Source organism: Cajanus cajan, chromosome 5, assembly GCF_000230855.2.
Source record: "Cajanus cajan strain Asha chromosome 5, NIPB_CcT2T_4, whole genome shotgun sequence".
In the NCBI taxonomy this organism is placed as follows: Eukaryota; Viridiplantae; Streptophyta; class Magnoliopsida; order Fabales; family Fabaceae; genus Cajanus; species Cajanus cajan.
In genome coordinates, this window is record NC_138521.1 from 59196988 (window position 1) to 59220782 (window position 23795).

Here is a 23795-nt window from a genome sequence, read left to right on the forward strand (position 1 = left end):
TCTTTAATTTTTATTCCAAAGTAATTAATGTTTTATAAATTTCAAATCTTAATAATTTCAAGTCGCAAAGTATAATATAAATATTAATTGAGATTATTTTAAATTATGCTTGACAGACGAAAAATTTCCCTATCAGAGACAACACTTAGACTGTGTGTCTTTAAGCAGAACGGCCCGTTCTACTTCCGGAACGGGCCGTTCCACTTCCAACATTTGCCCAAAATGGGCCAGAAACACGAAAAAAAAAAAAACTCAGAATTTGGTTCCCCGGGAACCGAATTCTAAGTTGAAAAAACAAAAAAAAATAAGATTTTGAAGCTTAGAATTCGGTTCCCCGGGAACCGAATTCTGAGCATACACAGTAAACAGTTCTATATTGGTAAATAAACCTGCACAGTTGATACTTTTGTAATTTTTCTTTTAAAAAATATTATTTAAGTAAAAATTTCTTTTATAATATCTGTTATATTAGTTTGTAGAATAAATTTGTCATTTTCTTGAAAATGATATATGTTCTTACCGGAGATCTGCTGTAGAGATGATCCGCCAAGTAAGATCGGTGAGCCTCCTTCGCTGGTATGTTGGTGTTCCAAGATGGGGGTGGTACCTGCAAAAGAGACTCTGATGCTAAAGTTAGGGTTTGTATGAGTATGAGTCTCGTATAAGTAATGCACGTACCTTGTTGTGAATTAGGGTTGCGTTGGGCCTTGGGCCTGAGATCAGTTATGATCTGATTAGATAGCAGATCCCGTCTAGGCCGAGATCTTCCCAGCGCATGTCCGAGATCGTCCTGCGATGTTATGCCGAGCTCGAGCTCGGCATAGCAATACGGATAGTAGAATATAATATCTAAACGTTATCTTTTCTTGTTGAGTTATCAGTAATAGTATGTTTTTATCATTATATATCGTGCTACAAATATATATATATATATATATATATATATATATATATATATTATTTTAAAAAATTTACGCTAAATAATAATTTTTGTTGTTTATTCTACATTTTTTCTCAATTTTTAATTATATGATTTAAGTTTTCCAATTTTATAATACATAATTCTAATCTCATACTAAATATTCATTTATTAAGTATTAAAATTTTATCATTAATCATGACATGAAATTAAATAAACGTTATAATAAATTAATATACATAATAATATTTAGATAAAAATATATTTTTATTCTTCTTTTTATACATAAAAATTGAAAAATTGTGTAATATTAGGTAAAGTTACACAATCTAATATGATTTTACTTAACTTCATGAAAAATAAGTAAAAAAATATATAAGAATTTTTTTATCCATTAAAATTACATTAATAGCACTGGTTCAAACTTAAAATCTTGTGTGTGACACTCTCTACTCCATATACCATAATATATAAAATAAATAAAATTGAATCAAGAAATCTATTATAAATAAAATCCAAAAGTTTAACAAAAGAATATCACATTTTAACAAACTAAAAAAATATAATACAATGGAATAACAATTATCTCAAAACATAACAAAAGAAATAATCATAATTAAGTCGTAATGTCACATCCTTTTAGAGTAAAATTTCGAAGGCAACAATTATATCTCATCACTAACATCACCAACATCACAATGACTCTCACCTACAATGACATTTAGAGAGAACAAATACAAACGGGAAGTGAGAAACATCTCACTATAACTTACAACGTAAAATATAGTTGGATAATCAAACACACATAATAATATAATAAGCAAGTAAGACATAGTAACAACATAGTAATAATTCAATTTATTATAAATTAGCAAGGTTCATTTTGATGGATAATACAACATACCTACTTATAACATAACTGACTTATCACATTAATTCATCCACAGCCACGATGCAATGAACACGGACTACAAATGCTCATGTATGTGGTGACAATTAAATCAAGTGGTGTATTGTCATAAGACAACACACAAAGTAGCCTAAGAGTTCCTATCGGGTCACACTCACACCGCACTCTACATTAGGGGGACATACAACCAAGGTCTCATCAAGACAATTGTGTTGTACAAGTTCCACCCCTTGCACATACTGGGCGAGATCAAGATATCCCAAACCCAATTGTCTCCAATGACTGATTCTCAAGTTCTTACACAATGAGACATTCATTGACAATGTATTTCATATCATACCCTTCCAAAACAATTATACACGTGATGCATGTCAAACAAGACTCGATGCATCTATCACCTTACAATAATACAATTTCACCATTGTACATCAGTTTTTTTTCATCACATTGTGACTAAGTGTCACTTATACTTCACATCTCATCAAGATGCAAACATAACGCATATTTCAATTCATCCATGGTTCTCAATCATGATACTAGCATACTCAAATACATCAACTACGCATTATCAATATGTAGCACAGGGATTTTACTCATAACCACTTATACTAATTACGAACAGAGAAACACATAAACTGTAGAACAGTGTTCGATGGCACATGTTTCGCACCTGAAACAAAATCCCCAAAGAGCAATGTTGTTCTAAGGTTAAACTGCGTCCAACATAACTAAGTTAATGCCTGGCGAAAACATCACAGGGAAGCTCCTGAAGCTTCAGTGTTTGATGTAGTTCATTCCACACCTGCGTGTGAGAGGCATTGAGAGCGATCTTTGCTCTCTCGTGATGCTCGACATGTCCAACGTGACGCCCAACGTCAATTCTTACAATTCAATCAATAAAAATGTTCTAAAAGTCATATTATTCTTCTTAAAGGTGTCAATTACACATACCAATTACATACCCATGTTATCTTCTCATACAATCACTAATGCATTCTCTTAGGGTTCTCACAAAAACCTGCGAGCAATCCAATATTCATACAATTAACCTAAAACATAGAATTAATTACATAAGCATGTTAACAATATCAATTGTAACACTAAAGAATCATGGGAAAGACAAAAGATCAATATACACACAAATTTGGGGAATTCCCCCTCATACACACATGCAACAAGAAAAAGATTGAGGGTCAATGTCACTACCTAACGTACATCTCACACATAGAGTGAGACTACTTACTTCTCCCTTACCTCAGTGAATTCTACATGAAGGATGTGGATCTCCGAGGTGATCTCTTACGAACTTTGATTCTCCCAATTCTTCAATGTGCAAGTGTATAATGAACAAAATATGAGAAGTGAAAAATGTGCAAGCATATAATGAACAAAATGTGAGAAGTGTGAAATGAAAAATTGACCCAGTTCCCTCTTAAAAATTCACTCCTCACTAATCCCAACAGTTAAAATATTTAGCTTAAGTTATACAACTCTTCCCTCAAATAATAAAATAAAATCAATTAGTTATAAAATCACATGTAGACATATATAATAAAAACTTTTGATAAAACCAACCCAAATATATAAAACTAAATAATAATTAAACATTATATTAGTAAAAAATCCATGATGTTATATTATGCATACTCTCCTAACTCTCCACCACTAGGTCGGTCCTATTGATTCAATATAATCTTAGCTATGATGATATGACTTGCTAGTAAAATAAAGTTATCACAAGAAAGTATGACCTAATTGTGACCTAAACAAATGTAAAGTTCTCAACTTAACAAAGAAAAAACTTTTATAATAAAAAAAACACTCAATTCGATAAATTTGTAAATTCTATCTTTGATGCTTACAAAATGTTTCTATCTATAAACTAAGATGAACAACTCCTTATGTAAAAATAATAACTTTTCACCAAGAACTCTACTTGAAATTAAATTCTCAATAATTATTTATCTTTTAGCATTTATTTTTCATTAAAAATGACTTTCAAGTTATCATTATCTAACTGACTATTGTATAGTTTTAGAAGACTTAAAAACAATAAAGTATGTCCTAGAAAATATCAAAGGTCATATGAACTTATTTAAATAAAATTAAATATAAAGTTACATTTAAAATTATAAAAATCAAGCTTAATTAATTTTTCAACCCTTGATTAAAAAAACCATTTAATCCAAAAATTAATTAACTTTAACTTGTTAATGTTTTTTTATCACATGAAATTGAGTTGGCCATGCCTTAAAATTGATTTCAAATATTCAACAACTTGTAAAAATGTGACTTGTATTGGTGTAGCCTCAAAGCCATAACTTTAAAAATTAGTTCAGATTAGTCGATAAAACCGGTTAGACCGAGAATCGATTGACTAGTTGATTTGAGCACGTTATTAGGTCAAATAAACAATCAACTCCAAATGAACCTATTTAACTTGGGAGGATTTTTGGTTGAACCAGTGAACTAATAGATTTTTACTTGGATTGGGTTTAATTTTTTGTTTAAATTTTTAATTTTGGATATCTCATTTTCCAATGTGGTGCTTCACACCTTAGTTAAAACCCTTTGTGTGACATTAGATGTCTCGTAACAAGGTCCAAAACAAAGATGATAAAGCAAGTTTGCAAGTAAATTTGCATTAATTTTACTCTCATTAACATATTGTTTGGTCGAAAGGAAGTAGGAGGGGAGGAATGTAAACTTTCATTGTTTTCTTCAAGTTTTAAGAGAAAATTTGAGTAAAATCTCTGTCCATATAAGTTTAGCCTCCTCCAATTAGGGATGTTAATGAAGTGGGGTGGATGTGGGTTTCAATATCTATGTCCCCATTTACGAGTTCATGCCTTATACTCATCCCCGTCCCCATACTCAGCGAGTATAAAGTTTGTGTCTCTATCCCCATCAAATACTGTATATATTTATACTTGTCCTATACATGCCCAAAAATTAATTAATTTTTTTTGCAATATATATATATATATATATATATAATTCCAACACATAGTAGCAATTTCAAAATTACATTAACTAAGTTTCATCTAACATTAATTTAAAATAGAATAAAAATTACATAAATCTAAAGTAAATGATTAAAATAAATAAATTAAATTTCTAAAAAAATTAAATTAAGAATAGGTACAAGGCAAATAAATATATACACATCCCCGTAGATTTAATAAATCAGGTATTACTCATACTCGATCAAATCAAATATTTTTCATCAAAGTTAAGACGGGTTCAAATATTATCCATGATTGTGGATTTATCTATCATTCCTACCTCTAATATTAAGGAATTTGGAGGGGGGGAGATATAAGCATTATGAGTGTAATGTCCAAAATATCCTTACTTGTGTTTTTGAATTTAAAATTATTAGGACACAAAGGTAAAATGATTTTTAAAATCTTTCAATTCTCATTATGAATCAAACAAAAAAAGAGTTACTTTCTTTGCCTTTCATTAACCTCTAATTGTTTTAGTAGAACTTTAGAAGAGAGAAAATAAGAAGAGAGAAGTGAATGAAAAAAAAGTAGTTTTATATTGTTTGTTTTAGGAGAGAGAGAAAAAAAGAGAGTGAATCCCACGTACAAACAAAATCTCTTCATGAATGAGAAGAAAATGAAAAATTAAATGATAAAAGAAAGTAGAACTAAATTTAAAATACATATTTAACCTTATTATTATATATTTTTCATAAAACTTATTATATATATTAAGGACAAAAATATCTTTATAAGCAAAATTCATTTTCTTTCTCTCCATTTTTCTATCCAACACAATTAATGAAAAAAAAAACTCAATTTTTATTTTTCTTCTACTACTTTCCAACTTTCCTTAATCAAATACCTTAAAAATATACCTATTTTATTCTTATTCTTTCATTTATCACTTTTTTTTATCATATTTTGTTTTCATACATTTTTCTTTAGCTAAACAAAGTATAAAATCTTTCCTTCCTTCTTCTCTTAACCAAATATAATTTCTAACTTTTTTCTCTCCCATTAGAACCTCTTCCTCCTCTTTCTTCATTCTTTTAACTAAATAGACCTTAAGTGTAAATGAAAGTATTACTTAAAAGATAGAACAAAATTATTAAATAAACATAAAAGTAAAAGTAACCCTAACACTCTTCAAATTATATGCTTTAATTTATCCATCAATATATATTGTATAATTTTTGCTATACTTTTTTTTATTAAAATCAAATGATAATAAAAAGTGAGAAATATTATATTCTTGGTATTTGCCAGGGAAATCATATCAAAGGAAAAAAATTTGTGAAAGAATTGAGAAAGTAAGTAAAATAAAAATCCCTCTTTTAAATTGTGTACTATATTTTATCTATAATTTATAATATATAATATTTAACCACAATAAAAGAGATAATTTCATTTGATTTTCACATTAATTTTATCTATTTTATCCCCAAAATAATTACACATATATTCAAATAGTTACACTTAACTAAAGAAAAAATAAGGAACTATGCATAAACACAAACTAGTATTAAAAGTCCATACATGTATTGGGTAAAAGTTAATAAACAAGTTTTTTTTTTCTCATTTTTTTATTAAACTTTTATTCTATCTTCTTTCAATAAAAAAATTAGTATTTTTCAAATTCAGTGGTTGACATGTTATTGAACATCAGAAGGTCTAAACTTCAAATAGTATTCTCAAAATTAATTATTGTTGATATCAACTCTTATATATTAAATATGAATCAACCTCTATTTTACGCAAAATATTTTTATTCGATAAGAGGTTTGTAAGATTTTTTTTAACTTCTTATTTAATTATGTTTTTATTTATCATAATTATTTAAAGATTAAATATTAATATTTTAAAATAAATTATCAATAAATATTTTTTTTGTTACAATACAAATTATTTATCATAAATCTAAAATATAATTTATATGTTTCAAAATATTTATGTATACTAATTTTAAACATAATTTATATATTCAAACATAGTATTTATTTTTTATATATAATATATTATAAATTTTAGGCTTAAATAAGTTTTTAATTTCTCAAATTTTGAGTAAATTAATTTTTTGTCCCTCAAATTTAAAATTTTTGTTTTTAGTTATGTAATTTTCAAAAATATTGTTTATGTCACCAATAACATATCTAAAAGTGACAGATTGAGACGATTATGTCGTATCAGTTGAGTTTAAAGTCATGTTTTTACTAACATAGATACTAATAGGTAAATTTTATACAATAGTATTTGACAAATTTCTTAACAAAATTTGAATATAAGTACTAAAATCCTTTGAGTCACCAATAACATATCTAAAAGTGGTAAATTGAGACAATCATGCAATATCAATTGAGTTTAATAAGATATTTTCACTAATAAATATACTAGTAAGTAGATTTTATGCAATATTATTTGGCAATTTTCTTAACAAAATTTGAGTATAATAACTAAAACATTTTTTTTTTTGAATTTATAGGAATTAAAAAGATTAATTTTAAATTTGAGAAATTAAAAACAAATTCACCTTAAATTTAAAAGATTAAAAACATATTTAAGCCAAAATTTTAATTACGTGTAATAAACTTGCACATCTTAAAACACTAATCTATAATCTATAATAATTTGATTTGGTGTGCATATTTTTTTTAGATGATTTTGTCCTTAAATATTTAAATAAAAAAATAATATTCAAAATTAACTACATTTACAATACTAATTGATTCGATAAACATTAATGAATACTAATTAATTCAATAAACATTAATAATTTTTAAATAATTTTATTAAGTAAAATATAAAAATATTAACTCGACCCTACCACTTAAAATAATGTTATTCATAAAAAATCATATTGCACGAGGGCATAAACATTACATAGATACGTGAGTTTCTGTAAACCCTCATAAGTTTGATTCAGGTGAAAAAGAAAAAAAACTCTTCTTAAACACAAACCATTGGAATTGCATTTGCTGGCACTGCCCCTTTGTTGCAGTGAATGGTGATGGAGGCTTATTTGTTTTCTCTTTTTAATTCGCTTTACATTCCTTCTGTCTTTGTGCAGCCAAACCAAAATTAGTGCCAACAGCATCCAGCATTCGTATCTTAGAAGCAAACATTACAGAATTATGAAGGTAACCATTTTCCAATAACTTGCCTTCTAACTTTTGCTTGTCTTCGCTAATCAGTTTGTCCGTGTCAATCAATTTATCACTGACAAACAATAAATAAGAAACACAGAATTTTCCTCTATAATTTCCAACAGTTTTGACCAGATATTCAATTTTTAAAAGAATGATGTGATATGCCTTAAAAAAAATTGTTTCCTTTCAGAGTAAGTTACCCTGATATCCCTGTGATTTCTTCAAAATTCTAAATTCTCTTTATTGTTTAAACTGTATTACATTGACATTTTCTGTTTTCCAAGAAATACGTTAGACTGTATATCCTTGTAAGAAAAATTATTACCAAGCTAAAAGGGCAGAGAGATTGTGTGAATTTTGAAAGTGTAAATTGCACTTTCGTTTACATTTACAAATACCAAGCTAAATAATATAGGGAGTAAACTAGAGACTCTGCGAGGATTCGGTTTGCCTATCAGTTTAGGTAACTTAAAATTTTGTAGATAACAACTTGGATGGATAACTGCTCACTGAGATTAAATACAATGTCAGTATCGTGCATAAAACATCTCATTCAATGGCAAAACTGTGCCAGTGCTAAAGGTAGAGCTATTCTACAATAGGCAACTACAGTAAATGCATCCTTTCCACATAAGAGGGGAGCAACCATTGACAAAGAGGCTCCCCACATCCCACGAAACACCCTGAATTGCCCTTTCCAGCCAAAAATGGGAAACTGAATGCACGCAGCAGCTCCTGCACTGCCTGTCTCACCAGGGAAGATCCTGTCACCTTGCTCCTACGACCCCATCCGGTGATAATATCTATTCGACTAGGGCGAATCCCGGATACCAGCATCCGACGGCGAATCTGAGCAAGTGTCCTAGATAATGCTGTTACAGCAGTTCCATCGGACATGACATGAAGATTGATAAGCCAATAGCGAGAGTTTTTCTCCTTGACAGCATCTGGATACACATTCCTTTGTGCAGCAGCCTCCCAAACTGAACCAGCTTCCTCCTTTAGCCCAGACTTGTGAAGAAAATTCACCACTGAGTCTACAAGCCCCCTTTTGCCCTCTCTATCCTCAGTGTGCATCATATCCAAGAATTTGCTGACATGATCCTGCACATTTTGACCATCAGGTCCTGCTGCTGGCATAGACAGTAAAAATGCATGAGCAGGATGGCCAGTAACCGCCATAAGCTCACAGAAAAATCCCATATCATATGCTGACTGTGCCCCTGTACAGAAACTAAGGAGCACAGTATAAGTTTGCAAAGAAGGTCTAAGGCCAAGAGCCACCATGCTTTGGACAAGATTATATGCATCAGGCAATCGATGCAACCTGAGTAATGCACTGAGAAGGGAATTGCAAGTAGGCACATTTGGAAGTAAACCTGCATTCAGCATAGCCTGATACCATTCCCAAGCCTTCTCAACATTACCAGCCTTTCCCCACAAGTCTACTAAAAGACCATAAACAGGCTCATCCGGCACCCAGTTTCTCTTTTTCATCTCAACAAAAACTGCTTCAGCTTCCTCAAGATAACCACAATGGCCTAGTGCCTCCATTACTATGCTGTAAGTAACTTTGTCGGGTTGAAATCCTGCATTCTGCATGTCGTGATATAGTTTCAATGCCGTCTCGTAATTTCTTGCTTTAGCTTGCAAGGCAATCATGATATTGTAGGTGACTAGATTAGGAACACAACCATGATCAACCATCTCACAAAAGAGCCAGTGGGCAGCAGCTAAATTGCCAGCTTTTCCAAGACAGTTGATTATAACACTATAAGTAAACGTGTCTGGAGAAAGACCAGCTGCTTGCATTCTTTTGTACATAGACATTGCAACATCAATAAATCCAGCTTTAGCATGGATATCAATGAGTGTACAGTATGTGACACGATCAGGCTCGCATCCCACCTCCTGCATTTCATTGAACACATTCAGTGCTTCTTTCAGGTAGTTTGCACAACCATAACAATGAATAAGGCGATTGTACGTTACAACATTTGGTTGGCATCCATCCTTGACCATCTGCTCTAGCAATTTGCTTATGGCATCAAACCGTCTAGCACGGCCCAGGATACCAACCATGGTGGTGTAAGTATGCCCATCATGCCTGAAGCCTGGTTGTTGCTTTAACCAGTAAAAAAAGTTAAGAGCAACTGAGTGGTCTTTAAGTTGTTTCAAGATTTGGTTAGCTTGATATGCATCCATTGAAAAATTCAGGTTATACAGAGCCTTTTCTGCTGCAGGACCCCACTTTAACTGCTTTAGTATATCTGAAACCACTTCCACAGTACGCCGTGTGTTTGTAAAATGCCTGTTCATCGAAGTAGTTCCAGCTGACATTTTCAGATCCCTGGGATGTTTATTGAAACTTTCCTTGTTCGATCCCACCATCTGTGTGTTTGAAACATGCATGCTGGAACCGAAATCTGTCACAATGTGGTTTGATTTTGTTCTTGTTCTCTGTGGAAAGGCTCTGTGTTCATGATGATTATTTAATGGAATATTTTGAGACACCACTGACTTCTCTGTACCAGAAGAAGGAATACGCTTAAAACCTTTACCCAAATTTGACTTGTCACCTTTACACTTTGCGCTATTATTATGACTGGTATGCTTAGGACCTGAATCAGTAGAAACAGATGGTCTTGGATTAACACTGGTAAAGTTCTCCCGTTTAATCTGTTTCACATTTGAAGATCTGATTTTGGGTGGGGTTCTGGCAGTATCAACCATACAATTTTTAGAGTAGCTTAGGATCTCCATTCCATTTGATAAAGGAAGGTTATAATTAACTATATCAGAAAGAAAATTTATAGCTGCAATACCGGCCCTGTAAAACTGGTCAGCATTAAGAGGAGATAAGTGCTCAACACGTTCTTGAACACCATCAATACCACAAGCATATGTTACAGAATCTGATTTACTTGATGGACTTGAAGCAGGCGCAATTTGCCGAGTACAGCCAGATTGATCAACTCCCTCAACCTTGCTGCAAGCTGGCCCCTTTACTGAGTTTGCTGAAACCAATGTTTCGTCCACTTCAATAGTAGCTTTGGATACTAAGGAGGATGGCTTTTGTGCAGGTAAAACTTCATTTTTTATATGCTGTCGTCTAGAAACACAAGTTTCATCCTCAGTGCAAGAGCATGAACTACCATCTGCTGCATTACAACGCGAACCGCCAATGAGAAAATTCCTAGCACTGCTAGAAAGTGCACTGATCTGCTTCGCTCGAAGCATAGTCTGCAAATAAAATTGAGTAGAAATAGTTCACAATCATGAAAACTTAACACAATTGAAAGAGGTCAATTTTCCACAAACATCCTACACACCATGGCTGTAAACAAACAACACATCAACCACTGCAAAATACAAATGCCACTAAGCATAAGTCATACTCTAACTTCTAAGGCTATTAATATCATTATAACATTGTAACATCAGTCAATAAATTTTGTATGCACCAACCCTAATGATTAGATGAGCAAATACAAAATCTTAGCACCCGTACTTGGTTTACTTTAAAGCAATTCAGAATAAACATTTTGTTCAGAAGTAATAGAGAGGAATCAGGTTATTCACATGAATAATAAGAACAGTAGAGACACCACAGTATGTTTGATTTGGAATCAAGGTCCTTTATCCAGCATCACGCTGACAGAATATTGACAGGAGACATATTCCATGTCGGACTCGTTAGAAACAGGTCAGAGGATGCCCAAAATGAGTGTATTAAACCACAAACAAGATTCTAACTTGAATTATTCAAATAGTTCACTCACCCAACACAAAGTTCTATCATTGCTAGCAAAAACCAATGAGCTGAGGGGAAAGTAAAAATACATTAGCATGTCTATAAGGCAAATTAAATAAAAAATCCTTCAACCTTTCAATCCATTAAAAGACTATCTATTTACTGCATGTGTATAATGCTGTAAAGACTCATTTTTTACACCAAACATGAACCCAAGAACAGCCCCACAAATCAAAGGTGATCCAAAAGCACCCAGTATAGAAGTGACAACAATTTGATCATAGACCCATCAAATTAGTGTAGCTTGTGAAGCAAAGATGGGTGGTAAAGATGAATTGAATGAAATGAAGAGAGGTACCTGCATGGGTCAACAGTGTTGGGAGACCATTGAAGGGGTTACAGGGAGAGTGTGCGTGTGGCGGCTCTGCTTCCAAGCGAGTTGGTTATGTTATGATTGCAATGTTAATATCGCTTCTTGTTCTCCCTGGCAACCTACATACACTGACTTTGTTGTTTTGTTTTGATATAGAAGAGACACGTGGCAACGCATCGTGGCTTACGCCTCACCATTAGAAAAACCCGGTTAGAATTTACTCCTTCCTTCTGATATTTTTTAAGAGTAGAAAATTACTACTTTGCTCATTATTCGTCAACAATTAACATTCGCAGTCTTTAAAAAAGGTAATATATGGATTAATTTTTAAAAAATAATATCAATAAATCGTTGAAATAAATTGATTTGGTTTTTAAAATAAAAATCATATCACTTTTTAATCATAAAAATTGAGAAAAGTTTAGTTTAATTATTACGATAATTAATTCACATTAAGTCACTGAATTTGTAATTTATAAGTTAAAAGATCATATTATTTGAAAACTAGAGTGATGCTTATTCTTTTTTATTTAATGTATAATATTTATTATTTTGGGAGATTAAGTAAAGTTGAGGACAATATAAGTGAATTTGTTCTTAAAATTAATATTAATAAAGTTTTTATAAAATTGATTAGTGTTATTTGAGTGTTCTGACGTTGAAAATGGATTTTAATGCAAAGTGGGTTGGGTGAATGAGGATGTGTATTGAAACATTTAATTTTAATTAGGAGTGGCAAAACGGGTCAGCCCGTCCCGTTTTGGCCTGCCCCGCTTAAGGATGGGTTGGCGGGCTGGCCCGTATACCCAAAAAATATTTTGTAAAAAAATGGAAAAAAAAATAAATAATTCAGTTCATTCACTGCGTAAATAGATACTCAAACTTTTTTAAAAGTGGATTTTGTCTTACATCTTGAGTTTATGCAAATAAATATATTCAAAACCGAAGTGGGTGTAGGTGTAGGGGCTGGTAGTCGTATACGCATCATTGGAAAAATTAGAAAAAAATAGAAATGGTATGCACGGAATCACTTGTTCTGGACGAAGCCAAGCAGAAAGCACGCGAAATGCGGAAATGGTATGCTCTTCGGTGGCTGCGACTGGAATGGAATTGATTTACGTTTTGGCTGAAATGTTCTCTGTTGGCTGAAATTGATTTAGGTTTTGGCTGTGGCTGGAAATGGGCTCTATTTGTAACATTGGTAAAAAAAAAAAAAAAAAAAAAAAAAAAAAAAAAAAAAAGGCTGATTCAGTAGCCCAGAACGGGCCGTTCCAAGCTACTGAATTGAACTACATATTGTAGTTGAGAACGGGCCGTTCTGGGAAGGAGAACGGACCGTTCTGGAGGGAGAACGGGACGTTCTGGAGGGAGAACGGGCCGTTCCGGAGGGAGTACGGGCCGTTCCGAATGAGTTCCGGAACGGGCCGTTCTGATTTCAGAACCGGCCGTTCTGGGCGTTAATTTTGTGCGTGATTTGGGAGTTCGGAACGGGCCGTTCCGAATTCGGTACGGGCCGTTCTGGGCCAATCCGAAAGTCTATAAATAGGGGGTTGGGGGCCTTCAGGAGTTTTGGAGTTTTTAGAGAGAAGTTTTAGAGAGAAGGTCTCTGGGTCAGTGAGCTCCTTTCTCTCCCAAATTTCTCTGTTTGACTCCTTTTCTCCTCTAGATCACTAACTCCTTCTGACTTTTCTTGAAATTCAGATTAGAAAGCTTGTTTTGGGAGAACTGAAGTTCCGAGTTGAGCCTCGAGGGGAAATTATACTTTTGTTCAGTCTTTGGCTATCTGAGCCAATCTTCAGGTAAGGGAAGCTAGAATGTTTGTTATTTAAGTTGCATGTGAGTTTAGAAACTCAATTGATGCATGAAAGTTGAGGATCCATGGCTGGATCGGAGAATTCGCTAATTGTTCAAAGTCTTGAAAAAATGGGGGTTCTAGTGAATTTGATGCATCAGATGGGTGCATGTTGATTCTAGGTTTATTTAAGTTGTATGGAGTCTATGCATTGTATTTTGTGTTTGCATGTGGCTGGATTTGTTGGTGTGGATGAGAGTTTGTGAACTCTGTTATTGGAATTTAGGCCGGGCGCAGGTTGAATGCGCTAGGCGTGGATGAGTCTTGGGACTCTCAGGCTGGGATTAGGCTGGGCGAGCTCAGGCTACGCCGAGCGTGAATAAGTTTATGAATGAATTGATGCTTATGCATGTTTAAAGTTAAAGTTTTAGATCATGTATGTATGATATATGATGTATGGTGAGGTGTGATTCATATGTATGCTTTGTGATGATACATATGAATGTTTGAATATGATATGACATGCGTATATGTTCATATGAGTATGATTGTTGATCATAATGGTGGGCAGACCATTATGATGTATGATGCATTATTGCATGTGATGTCTTATGACATGTGTATGATTGTTGATCATGATGGTGGGCAGACCATTATGATGTATGATGCATTATTGCATGTGATGTCTTATGACATGTGTATGATTGTTGATCATGATGGTGGGCAGACCATTATGATGTATGATGCATGATTGCATGTGATGCCTATGGCATGAGTCTAGCCTAGGACTTGAGGAGAGGAAAAATATTTTCGAACTGGAAGAGCTCACATAGAGTCTCTTGAGAGTGGTGCTTGGATAGACCACTGATATATGAGAGTGGTGCTCTGGGAGGCCACTGGATTTGGGAGAGTGGTGCTCAGATAGGCCACTGGGTTGGGTGAGTCTCCTCTAAGTCCTTAGCTAGTGTTGGAGCGGGGTATGAGGTCGAGGGTTACTCCCTTAACCAAGTACTCGGGAAGGTGCGTGGATCCTTGCGGATAGTCGGTGGGCGAACTCCACAATTGACTTGGTTAATGCATGCCAAGGTCGTGGTAAGCCCGTACCCAGCTGTGCTATACCTGACGGTGGATCTGGACTTCCAATTGTGTAAGTGACATCATCCGAGTAAACCCGAGGGAGGATTATATATCCTGTTTAGCTGTGACCGAGCGGGCGCATTGGGCGTGAAAACGGTTGGGGTGGTTTCGGTAGGATGGAATGTCACTTATACAGCTCTATTGTTGTGGAGATCTCCTAGGTGTATGCGTGACGACACATTAGATGATTGATATGCATTGATATCTGTCATGAGATGCATTTATTGTATGATTATTAATATGATGAAGTGTGGTGTTTGACTTCATGATTGGTGGATTGTATTTTATGCATGAGTAGTATTGGATAGAGTGTATGGTGTGACTCTATGAATACGATTGTGTAATATAGATTATTATGATTCATTTGTGAATTCTAGCTTACCCTTCTGTTTCCATGTGGTGGAACTGCGATGATCATACTTGGTATGGGAGCAGATCAGGGCTAGCTTGGAGTCGAGGTGACCGCTGCGAGACGGGGAGTTTGATCCTCGTGTTAGGGTTACCATTTTGGGTAGCGATTTTTGTCTGTTTGACCGGCACTAGGAAATATTATTTTTGGGATGACTGTACATATATGGCATTTTATTTTGTATTTAAAGAATTTGGTTATTTTTATTCTTATCTATACCTGTATGTATGAGTTATCCAATTTAATATTTTCCTTAGTTCACTAGTAGTAGTGCGATTCTACTAAGTGTAGAGACCATGGCGGGTCGTTACACTATTGGGCCTAATTTTTTTTTTATTAAGCCTATTATTTATACTAGCCCAATCACTAAATCAATAAATTACCTATGCGGGCTTGGCGGGTTGGGACGGGCCAGCCCGCTATTTGGCCTGCCGGGTTGGCGGGCTTGGCGGGGCGGGCTTGGCGGGTTAGCGGGCTAAAATGCTGGGTCCGGCCTGCCAATTTTTGGCAGGCCAGCGGGCCGGCCCGCGGGCCACGACCCATTTTGCCATCCCTAGTTTTAATGTTCTAATCATTGAGGGGAAGGTAGGTCGTATTTTACTAAAGAGAGAAGTCTTAAACAAGGTGATTCATTATCATCTTATATTTTCATATTGTGTATGGAGAGGCCGACTACTTTACTTAAGAGAGTTAAAGGGAGAGGCGACATTCATGAAATTAAAGTGTGTAAAGGAACCCCACTCCTTACACACTTGCTTTTTGATGATGAATGTTTCATTTTTTGTAAGGTTATTGGAAAAAAAGATAGACATTATTCATGATAACATCCTTAGCATTCTTGAGAAATCTTTAGAATTAACAATTAATTTCCAAAAGTTTGAAATTTTCTTTAGTAAGAATACCTCTCAAAATTGCAGTGAGGTAGTCTCTTTTGTTCTAAATGTTATTGAGAGCCTTGGGACAAGAAAGTATTTGGGTATGCCTTCTATTATTGGTAGGTGTAAGAAGGTTATTTTCAGTTACTTTAGAGACATAATCTATGAGAGAATACAACATTGGTCAAGGAAAATTCTATCCAAAGCAAGGAGATCCTTACTAAATCTATGGCTTAAACAATTCCTTCATATTGCATGAGCCCATGTCTTTTTGGTGGGGCACAAAGCAGAGTGGTGGAAAAGGAATAAATTGGCTTAGTTGGATCGATTGTCTATAAGAAAGGAAAAAAGAGGTAGGTGATTTCATCATCTTTATGCTTATGATTTGTGGAAATTTATTACACTAAACAGAATAGAATATGGGAAAAATTATCTGCTTACAAACCAAATTTTGGATATACTTGTCCAGGTTTACCCACTTATCAAAAATATCTTCAAAGTGAGTATGTTATGACCTTTCTCGTGGGATTGAATGAGTCTTGTGCTCATATTCATATTCAGATTCTTTTATTTGACACTTTACCACCTATAAGTCAATTTTTCTCTTTAGTCTCTCAGGAGAAATCTCAAAGAGAAATAGGCAATATATCTATTTCTGAAAATTTGGTTTTTGTTGTAAAGATTACTCAAAATTCTTCTTTTCAGAATTTTAATAAATCTTTTATAAAGAATGACACGAAGGATAAACCAAAATGTGTTCATTATGATGGCATTGGTCACACTAAAGACAAATGTTTCAAGATCTATGGTTACCCACCTAATTTTCCTTTCAAAAACAAGAAACAACAAAATGTGAATCAAGTCTTAGACACACCATCTACTTCAAACTCCAATCTTGTCAGCAATCTTTCTCCCTTGTAGTGCCAACATCTCATTGTAATGCTTTGATACCATATTGAACATATATGCACAAATATGCGAAAGAAAAATTTTTAAAGCAAAGAACCAAAGAATAAGATGAAGGAAAAGAGAGAAAGGAAGAGAAGACAAAGAACAACTGGAATTCTTCTATTATTATTGAATTTTTAAAATGATACAAGATGTTCCTTTATAAAATAAAAAAAAATCAATAAAACAAAAATAATAGAAAAGCTGAAAATAACAAACTTATAAAAATAGCAAAACTAACTTAACAACTAATTAAAAAAGATAAAATGGAAAATAAAGTACAATATCCAATATGCAATACTAGGAAAGTAAACTTGTAGATTTTTAACTAACATAGATGTCATAGTTACTTGTGTTTTCAAGGCTAGATATTACTCACAATGTGTTTTTTCAACAACTAGATTGGGTCATAGTACAAGTCATGTTTAGTGTAGCATCCATGCTTCACAAGCACTAGTCAAAGGAGTTAGATGACAATTCAATGATGGGTGTAAAATAAATGTTTGGAAAGAACCATGACTGAGATCAAATGACACATCTTTCATTTAATATGAGCCATCGGTTGGATTTGGGCAAATGAATGTTGGTGTTTTATTTGATCATTATTATAGTATATGGCATCAAAATTTAATTCATGAATTTTTTAATATCATGAAGAATGTGATTGATAACTATTCAGTTAAATCCACTTACTACATATTATGGAGAATATGATTGATAATGCACATTATTGTGAGGATGGTGATTGGAACTTAATATGGAGGTTAAATATCTCACACCAAATGAAGATCCTAGTTTGGAGAATGGCTTGTGATTGTATCCCATCAAGGTAACGTGTAATTTTAAAGGGAGTTCATTGTCCACTTTTGTACCCATTTTGTGAAGGAGAACCAAAAATAGACTCACATATATTTTTCCATTATAATTGTGTTATGGTTGTGTGAAACCAAGCTAAAATTTTGTCAAAGTTACATGATGCAACAAATAGCATGGAGAACTTCAAGAATATTATTTTTCAAGCTCTTGCAAATTTGACTATGTAGAAAAAGAGAAAATGATTTTTAGGTTTTGATGTACATGGAAGGGGAGAAATGATAAAGTGTGAAATAATGCAGAATTTACAACAACTTTTCCATTTAACTTGACTATGCAAATGATTTGTAATTAGAAGTTTGCATAGGACAAGAAAAAAAGAGCCCCATACTACAACCTTGACTCATGTTATTTCATCTTGGTAGAGGCCTTTTCTTGGAGTACTAAAGTACACCATTGATATTGTTGTTTTTACTAATTATGGACACTCTAGTTATGGGACTTGGATTTGTGATCATGATGAGATTTTTTTTTCAACTTTAACCGGTTGGTATTAAGGTAATATTACATATTTGGAGGTAAAAGTAATGACTTTTTTCAATGCATTAACATTACATTTATGAATCTCATGCAAGTTGTTGTTGAACGTGATTGGTAGCAAATTGTCAAAGTTAAACATGCAACAAAAAATTATGAATAATGAAGCTATCTCTACCTTGAAGAAGTGTAAGGAGTTTTTGATTAAAAATTTTGAATTGTACCATCAAATTTGTTTGTAAACAACCTAATCGAGTCGCTCATGCTTTAGTTAGAGTCTAGATTTTATACTAGTCTACATGTCATGAGTTTATACCTTTTTTACAAAATCTATTATTTTGAATGATTACATATGATTTACTTTTTTTTAAAAAATAATAAGTTCATTTTCACTCCTTTAATCGGTTAGTGGTTAGTTAATTAACATAATTATATTGATTTAAATGACTCTAATTGTAAGTTCTATTTAAGTTACTTCACTAAATAACTTATGATTTATGTTGAATTTTAACGATCTAACTTTTAAATATAAAAAAATTAATATATAGATCAAATATACAAATTTTAATTTAACGGTTAGTTCTTTTATAAGGTATGACCTTCAATTTAATTTATTGTTATTCTTATAATTAAATTCATTTAGGTTATATTTTACAATGTTGATTTCAATTTAGCTTTATAAGGTTAAAATATGATTAATATTCAAATTTTACTATTTATGACTTAAATGTGATTAATTATTTAATATACGTCTTTCTTAGGATTATATTTCATAAAAAAAAAAAGTTAATTAAAATTGAGTTTTTTCTTTAGGTACACGCGTTTCACTTTAATTAATCGTGGTTTTCTTACTTTTTTTTTATTCACATTTTCTTAATCTATCATATTGAAACTTCGTAAATATTTTTTTCTTCCAAATCTATAATAACTTCTACAATTCAGGATAGTTTTTTCAATATTGTTTTTTTTATTTATTTCAATTGAGATGGATTTCTCATCTTTTTTTTTATCATTCACGAGATTTTTTTTATAACTTGTTGAACGAAATTACGTTGTTATTTTGCTTATTTTTGGATTAATTACATTTTTAATTTATATAATTTTATAAATTTTATCTTTCAATCTCTATATTTAAAATTTTCTATTTTAGTTTTTATACGTAAAATTTCTTTAAAGTCTCTATATAATCATATAAATTTTTCCTTTTAATGTTTATAATAATACTATTATAACTTTCCTTTTTAGACTCTATAAAAATAGATGACATAGATTAATATATATATATATATATATATATATATATATATATATATATATATATATATATATATATATGGAAACTAATGTTAAACGTTTTTAGTTATAAAAATTTAAAGATAAAATACATTAAATTACATGGACTTAAAAAAAGTAATTAAATTATTTTTTTCTTTTTAATTTCAAAATGTGCTAACTGTAAAGTTGGTCAAATGAGAGTTGATATATTATACACTGACATTGTACCTAAATCGGTAGAACTTTTACTGCACATGTACCTTTGAATTTTAAGGTTGAGCAAAATAAATATTTTTTTTTAAATCTTAAATAAAAAGTTATAAATAAAGGTTAAATTAATATCCACGTGATTTTTAAGTTCGACTCTTATTGATATAATTAAAATCTTGATTAATAAAAAATATCAAGTTTTACTTAATGGAGTATATCACAAGCTGCAAACTTTTTATTTAATTTTGCACAAATCTAATCAATATATTATTGGATTGAGTTGTGTATACTTTGGTAGAACAAAATTAGTTCAAAACTTTTTTTAGAGTCCACACGTCCATAACACAAACTCAATGGTAAAATTTTTATTAAAAAAAACAGTCCAAGGTTGCCCTGTGCCCCTGTGCGTTTTACTGTCCAATATCATAAATTAATATTTGAATGGTTTTATTTTAATATTTTTGATAGACTTATTATTTTATTAAAAATTATTGATAGACTTATTAGGTATATATTTTATCCAACATTTGAATTATTTGATTAACTATTATTTTTATAGGAAAAATACTTAATTTGGTCCCTTATAATAATTAATAGTTTTAATTTCGTCTCTTTATAATTTTTTTTATAATTTGGCCCCTAATAATTTAAAAAATGTCAATGTGGGACTTTCCGTCCAAATTTCACAAACGGTGTTAAATGTAAATGATGTGGATGTCACGTAGATACACAAGTGGCAAGGTCTCATACTCCTTCTTTAATGCAGCTGGAACGGACCATTCTAAAACCAGAACGGCCCATTCTGATCCCACTCGGTGTGTGTTAATTTTGTATCTGAAACAGACCGTTCTAGATGCAAATGTAACACACAACGAGTGCATCAGAACGGGCCGTTCTGGTTTTGGAACGGGCCGTTCTAGGACGCCAACCAAGATTTATATTTATAATATAACATAAATTCAAATATTAAAATATGCACCAGAATTGATCTTCTTATTCCTATTTTTCATCATTGCCCATATAAATAATAAATTAGTTAGCCGTAATTTACTGTCTGAGCCGCCACGACCTAGAACAGTAGATGCAATAAACTTATGCATAATTATAATGGCAGAGTGATGAAATGTAGATGAATTACATTTACCAGCCTCCCATTGTCTATGACCTGTTACAATCCCCAAAACATGTATGGATTAAATGATCTTGGGTTGTTTTCCCCCTATAGTTTGAAATCCAAAGATACCATTGAATTTCTCCAAATTGAGACGATACTCTATATTAAAAAGTCTAAAGAAAATCAATCCTAGTTCACAATTTGCCTCGGTCAAAATTTCAATAGGGAGAGAACTAAGAAATCAAGAACAATCCTTGGATTTGTGTGTTAATTTTGCATCTGGAATGGGCCGTTCTAGATGCAAAATTAACACACAAATAATGCAAGCGGAACGGGCCGTTCTGATTTCAGAACGGGCCGCTCCAGATCATTAAAAAAGGGGGTGAGGAGGCATGTCACCTATGTATCTATGTGGCATCCAAGTCATCACATTTAACACCGTTTGTGAAATTTGGACGGAAAGTCCCAAATTGACATTTTTTAAATTATTGGGGACCAAATTGAAACAAAAAATTATAGAGGGTTGAAATTGAAACTATTAATTATTATAAGGGACCAAATTAGGTGTTTTGCCATTTTTATAATTGTAACGACCCGTCTGACCGTCACACTGCAGAACAACACCACACAGAAGTAGAATATGCATATAAAGGAATATATACATATATCCAGCCTTAGGCTCAACAAGTCAAAGTATATCTAATACTAACAAAATGTTACGCCAAGGTAGCCTACACAAAATTAGCTTCAGACCTCCTCTGTGACACTGCTACTACTCTCCAGCCTATCCCTGTTTTGCTCTCATACACAATATAATCATCGCAGTCCAAACCACATGAAAACATGCAAGGGTAAGCTAGTGAAAATAATCAACATATAGATATATATAAACAGCCTTCAACTTAACAACATCATCATCATTCTCATCAGGTTCAACATACAACACATAACAACACACAACTCAATCACAGCTTCACAACACAACAGCACATATACAACTCATATCAACATCAATTAAACACATCAACAGTTTATGCATCGTCACTCATTTCAACTCGAAGATCTCCTACAACATGGGTGAGCAGTTTAAGTGGCTAGGTCCTATCGAACCGACAACAAAGAACCTTTTTGGGCTTGCTAGGTAAACAACAAATTTGGATGCCAATCCACAATACGATAATGATTTCTCAGACTTTTCCACTTAAACAAGGAAGTATAGTACTATGTCAGGATAGAACAACTAGGTTTAGGCCTACCACGACATTAGCTAGCTCAACTAAGCCATCTATGAGATTAGCCCACCGACTATCCTTCAAATACTACAACCCTCCGATACTCGGTTAGGAACTAAGTTCCCGACTTCATACTTTACTCAAATTGACCGCTTGTAATCGATATAGCTCGACCTGGCCCCTATACCGTGGTCGCTTTGTACACGTGTTCCTCGACCTTGTCCACACACGGGACCAACTAAGTCTTAGAGGAGAACAACACAATGTTCACTCCAAGAGACAACTTCCCAAGGAGGGTTTTCAACAAATTGGGCTCTCTGAGCACCATAGCTTTCTCAATCCACACAATGGGATTAGCAACTTTGAAAACATCTCCCTTAGTCCTAGTGATCAACAACTCATCATCACAACTTAATTAGCTTACAACTCAACAACACAACTCAACTCAACAACTTAAACATCATGATCAACTTAACAGCTTAACGACTCAACTCATAATCTACAACTCAATCATCATAAAATAATATCTTTCAACACATAGTGCAACATACAACTTTCATCACACATCTACATCTTCTCATCATATCACAAAATTCAACATTTTCTGAGTCATCGAATCAAACACCTTCACGCCCAGCGCAAGTAAACTCGCGCCTCGCTTGAAGCCAACCCGAGAGCTCTAAAGCTCTTCCACACCCGACGTATCATCATCACGCCCGGCGTGTTGGGAGGCAGAGACTTCCAGGAGTCTCCCAAGCCCGGCGTGCCAAAATCGCACTCGGCGCAACTCAGTTAGAGACCTCACCAGGGTCTCACGGTCGGCGCGCTTATTATGCTCCCGACGCCACCCCAAGCAGAGACCCCCAAGGAGTCTCTACGCCTAGCGTGATCAAATCACGCCCGACGCTATATTAGTAAATCAAAATTTTAAGCCACTATCTGATATCACGCTCGACTCGGCTCTCCCCACGCCCGACATGTTTCATCTAGAGACTTCCATTCCCAACCTCGCTCGGCGCAACCAACCTCGCGCCTGGCGTGCTTGGACAATGGAGTTCCCTCCCTGATGAACATAAGCCTGGCGCCAAGAACTACGTCCGGCACGAATTCAAACAGTTACCCTCACAACTTTGAAATTTCAAACAAAAACCTACAAATCAGCCAGCTTAAACACATGCAATCCATGAAATGAACTGCATTTACATCATACGACTAAAAAACAAGCTCTATTTCAACATGCAACCATCAAACGCATCAAAATCATCATTTTCCCAATTTTCCCAAAACCCCGAAAATGAGAATTTCTTCAAAATCAACCAACGATTCTCAACGTTCTTACTCTCAATGAGTTCTAGAATTCCTAT

The 23795-nt window shown here is 33.2% G+C and overlaps 1 protein-coding gene across 1 annotated transcript; it reads right to left on the reverse strand.

Annotated features, from left to right (window-relative positions):
- Nucleotides 1–8308: 8308 nt before the first annotated feature.
- Nucleotides 8309–12223, reverse strand: LOC109808199 (pentatricopeptide repeat-containing protein At1g74750). The gene is made up of 2 exons (XM_020371090.3): nt 12075–12223; nt 8309–11205 (listed from the first exon to the last, which is right to left on the reverse strand). Exons 1-2 carry the CDS (start codon nt 12078–12080, stop codon nt 8569–8571), a joined length of 2643 nt encoding a protein of 880 aa, XP_020226679.1. The 5' UTR covers nt 12081–12223; the 3' UTR covers nt 8309–8568.
- Between the last annotated feature and the right edge of the window lie 11572 nt (nt 12224–23795).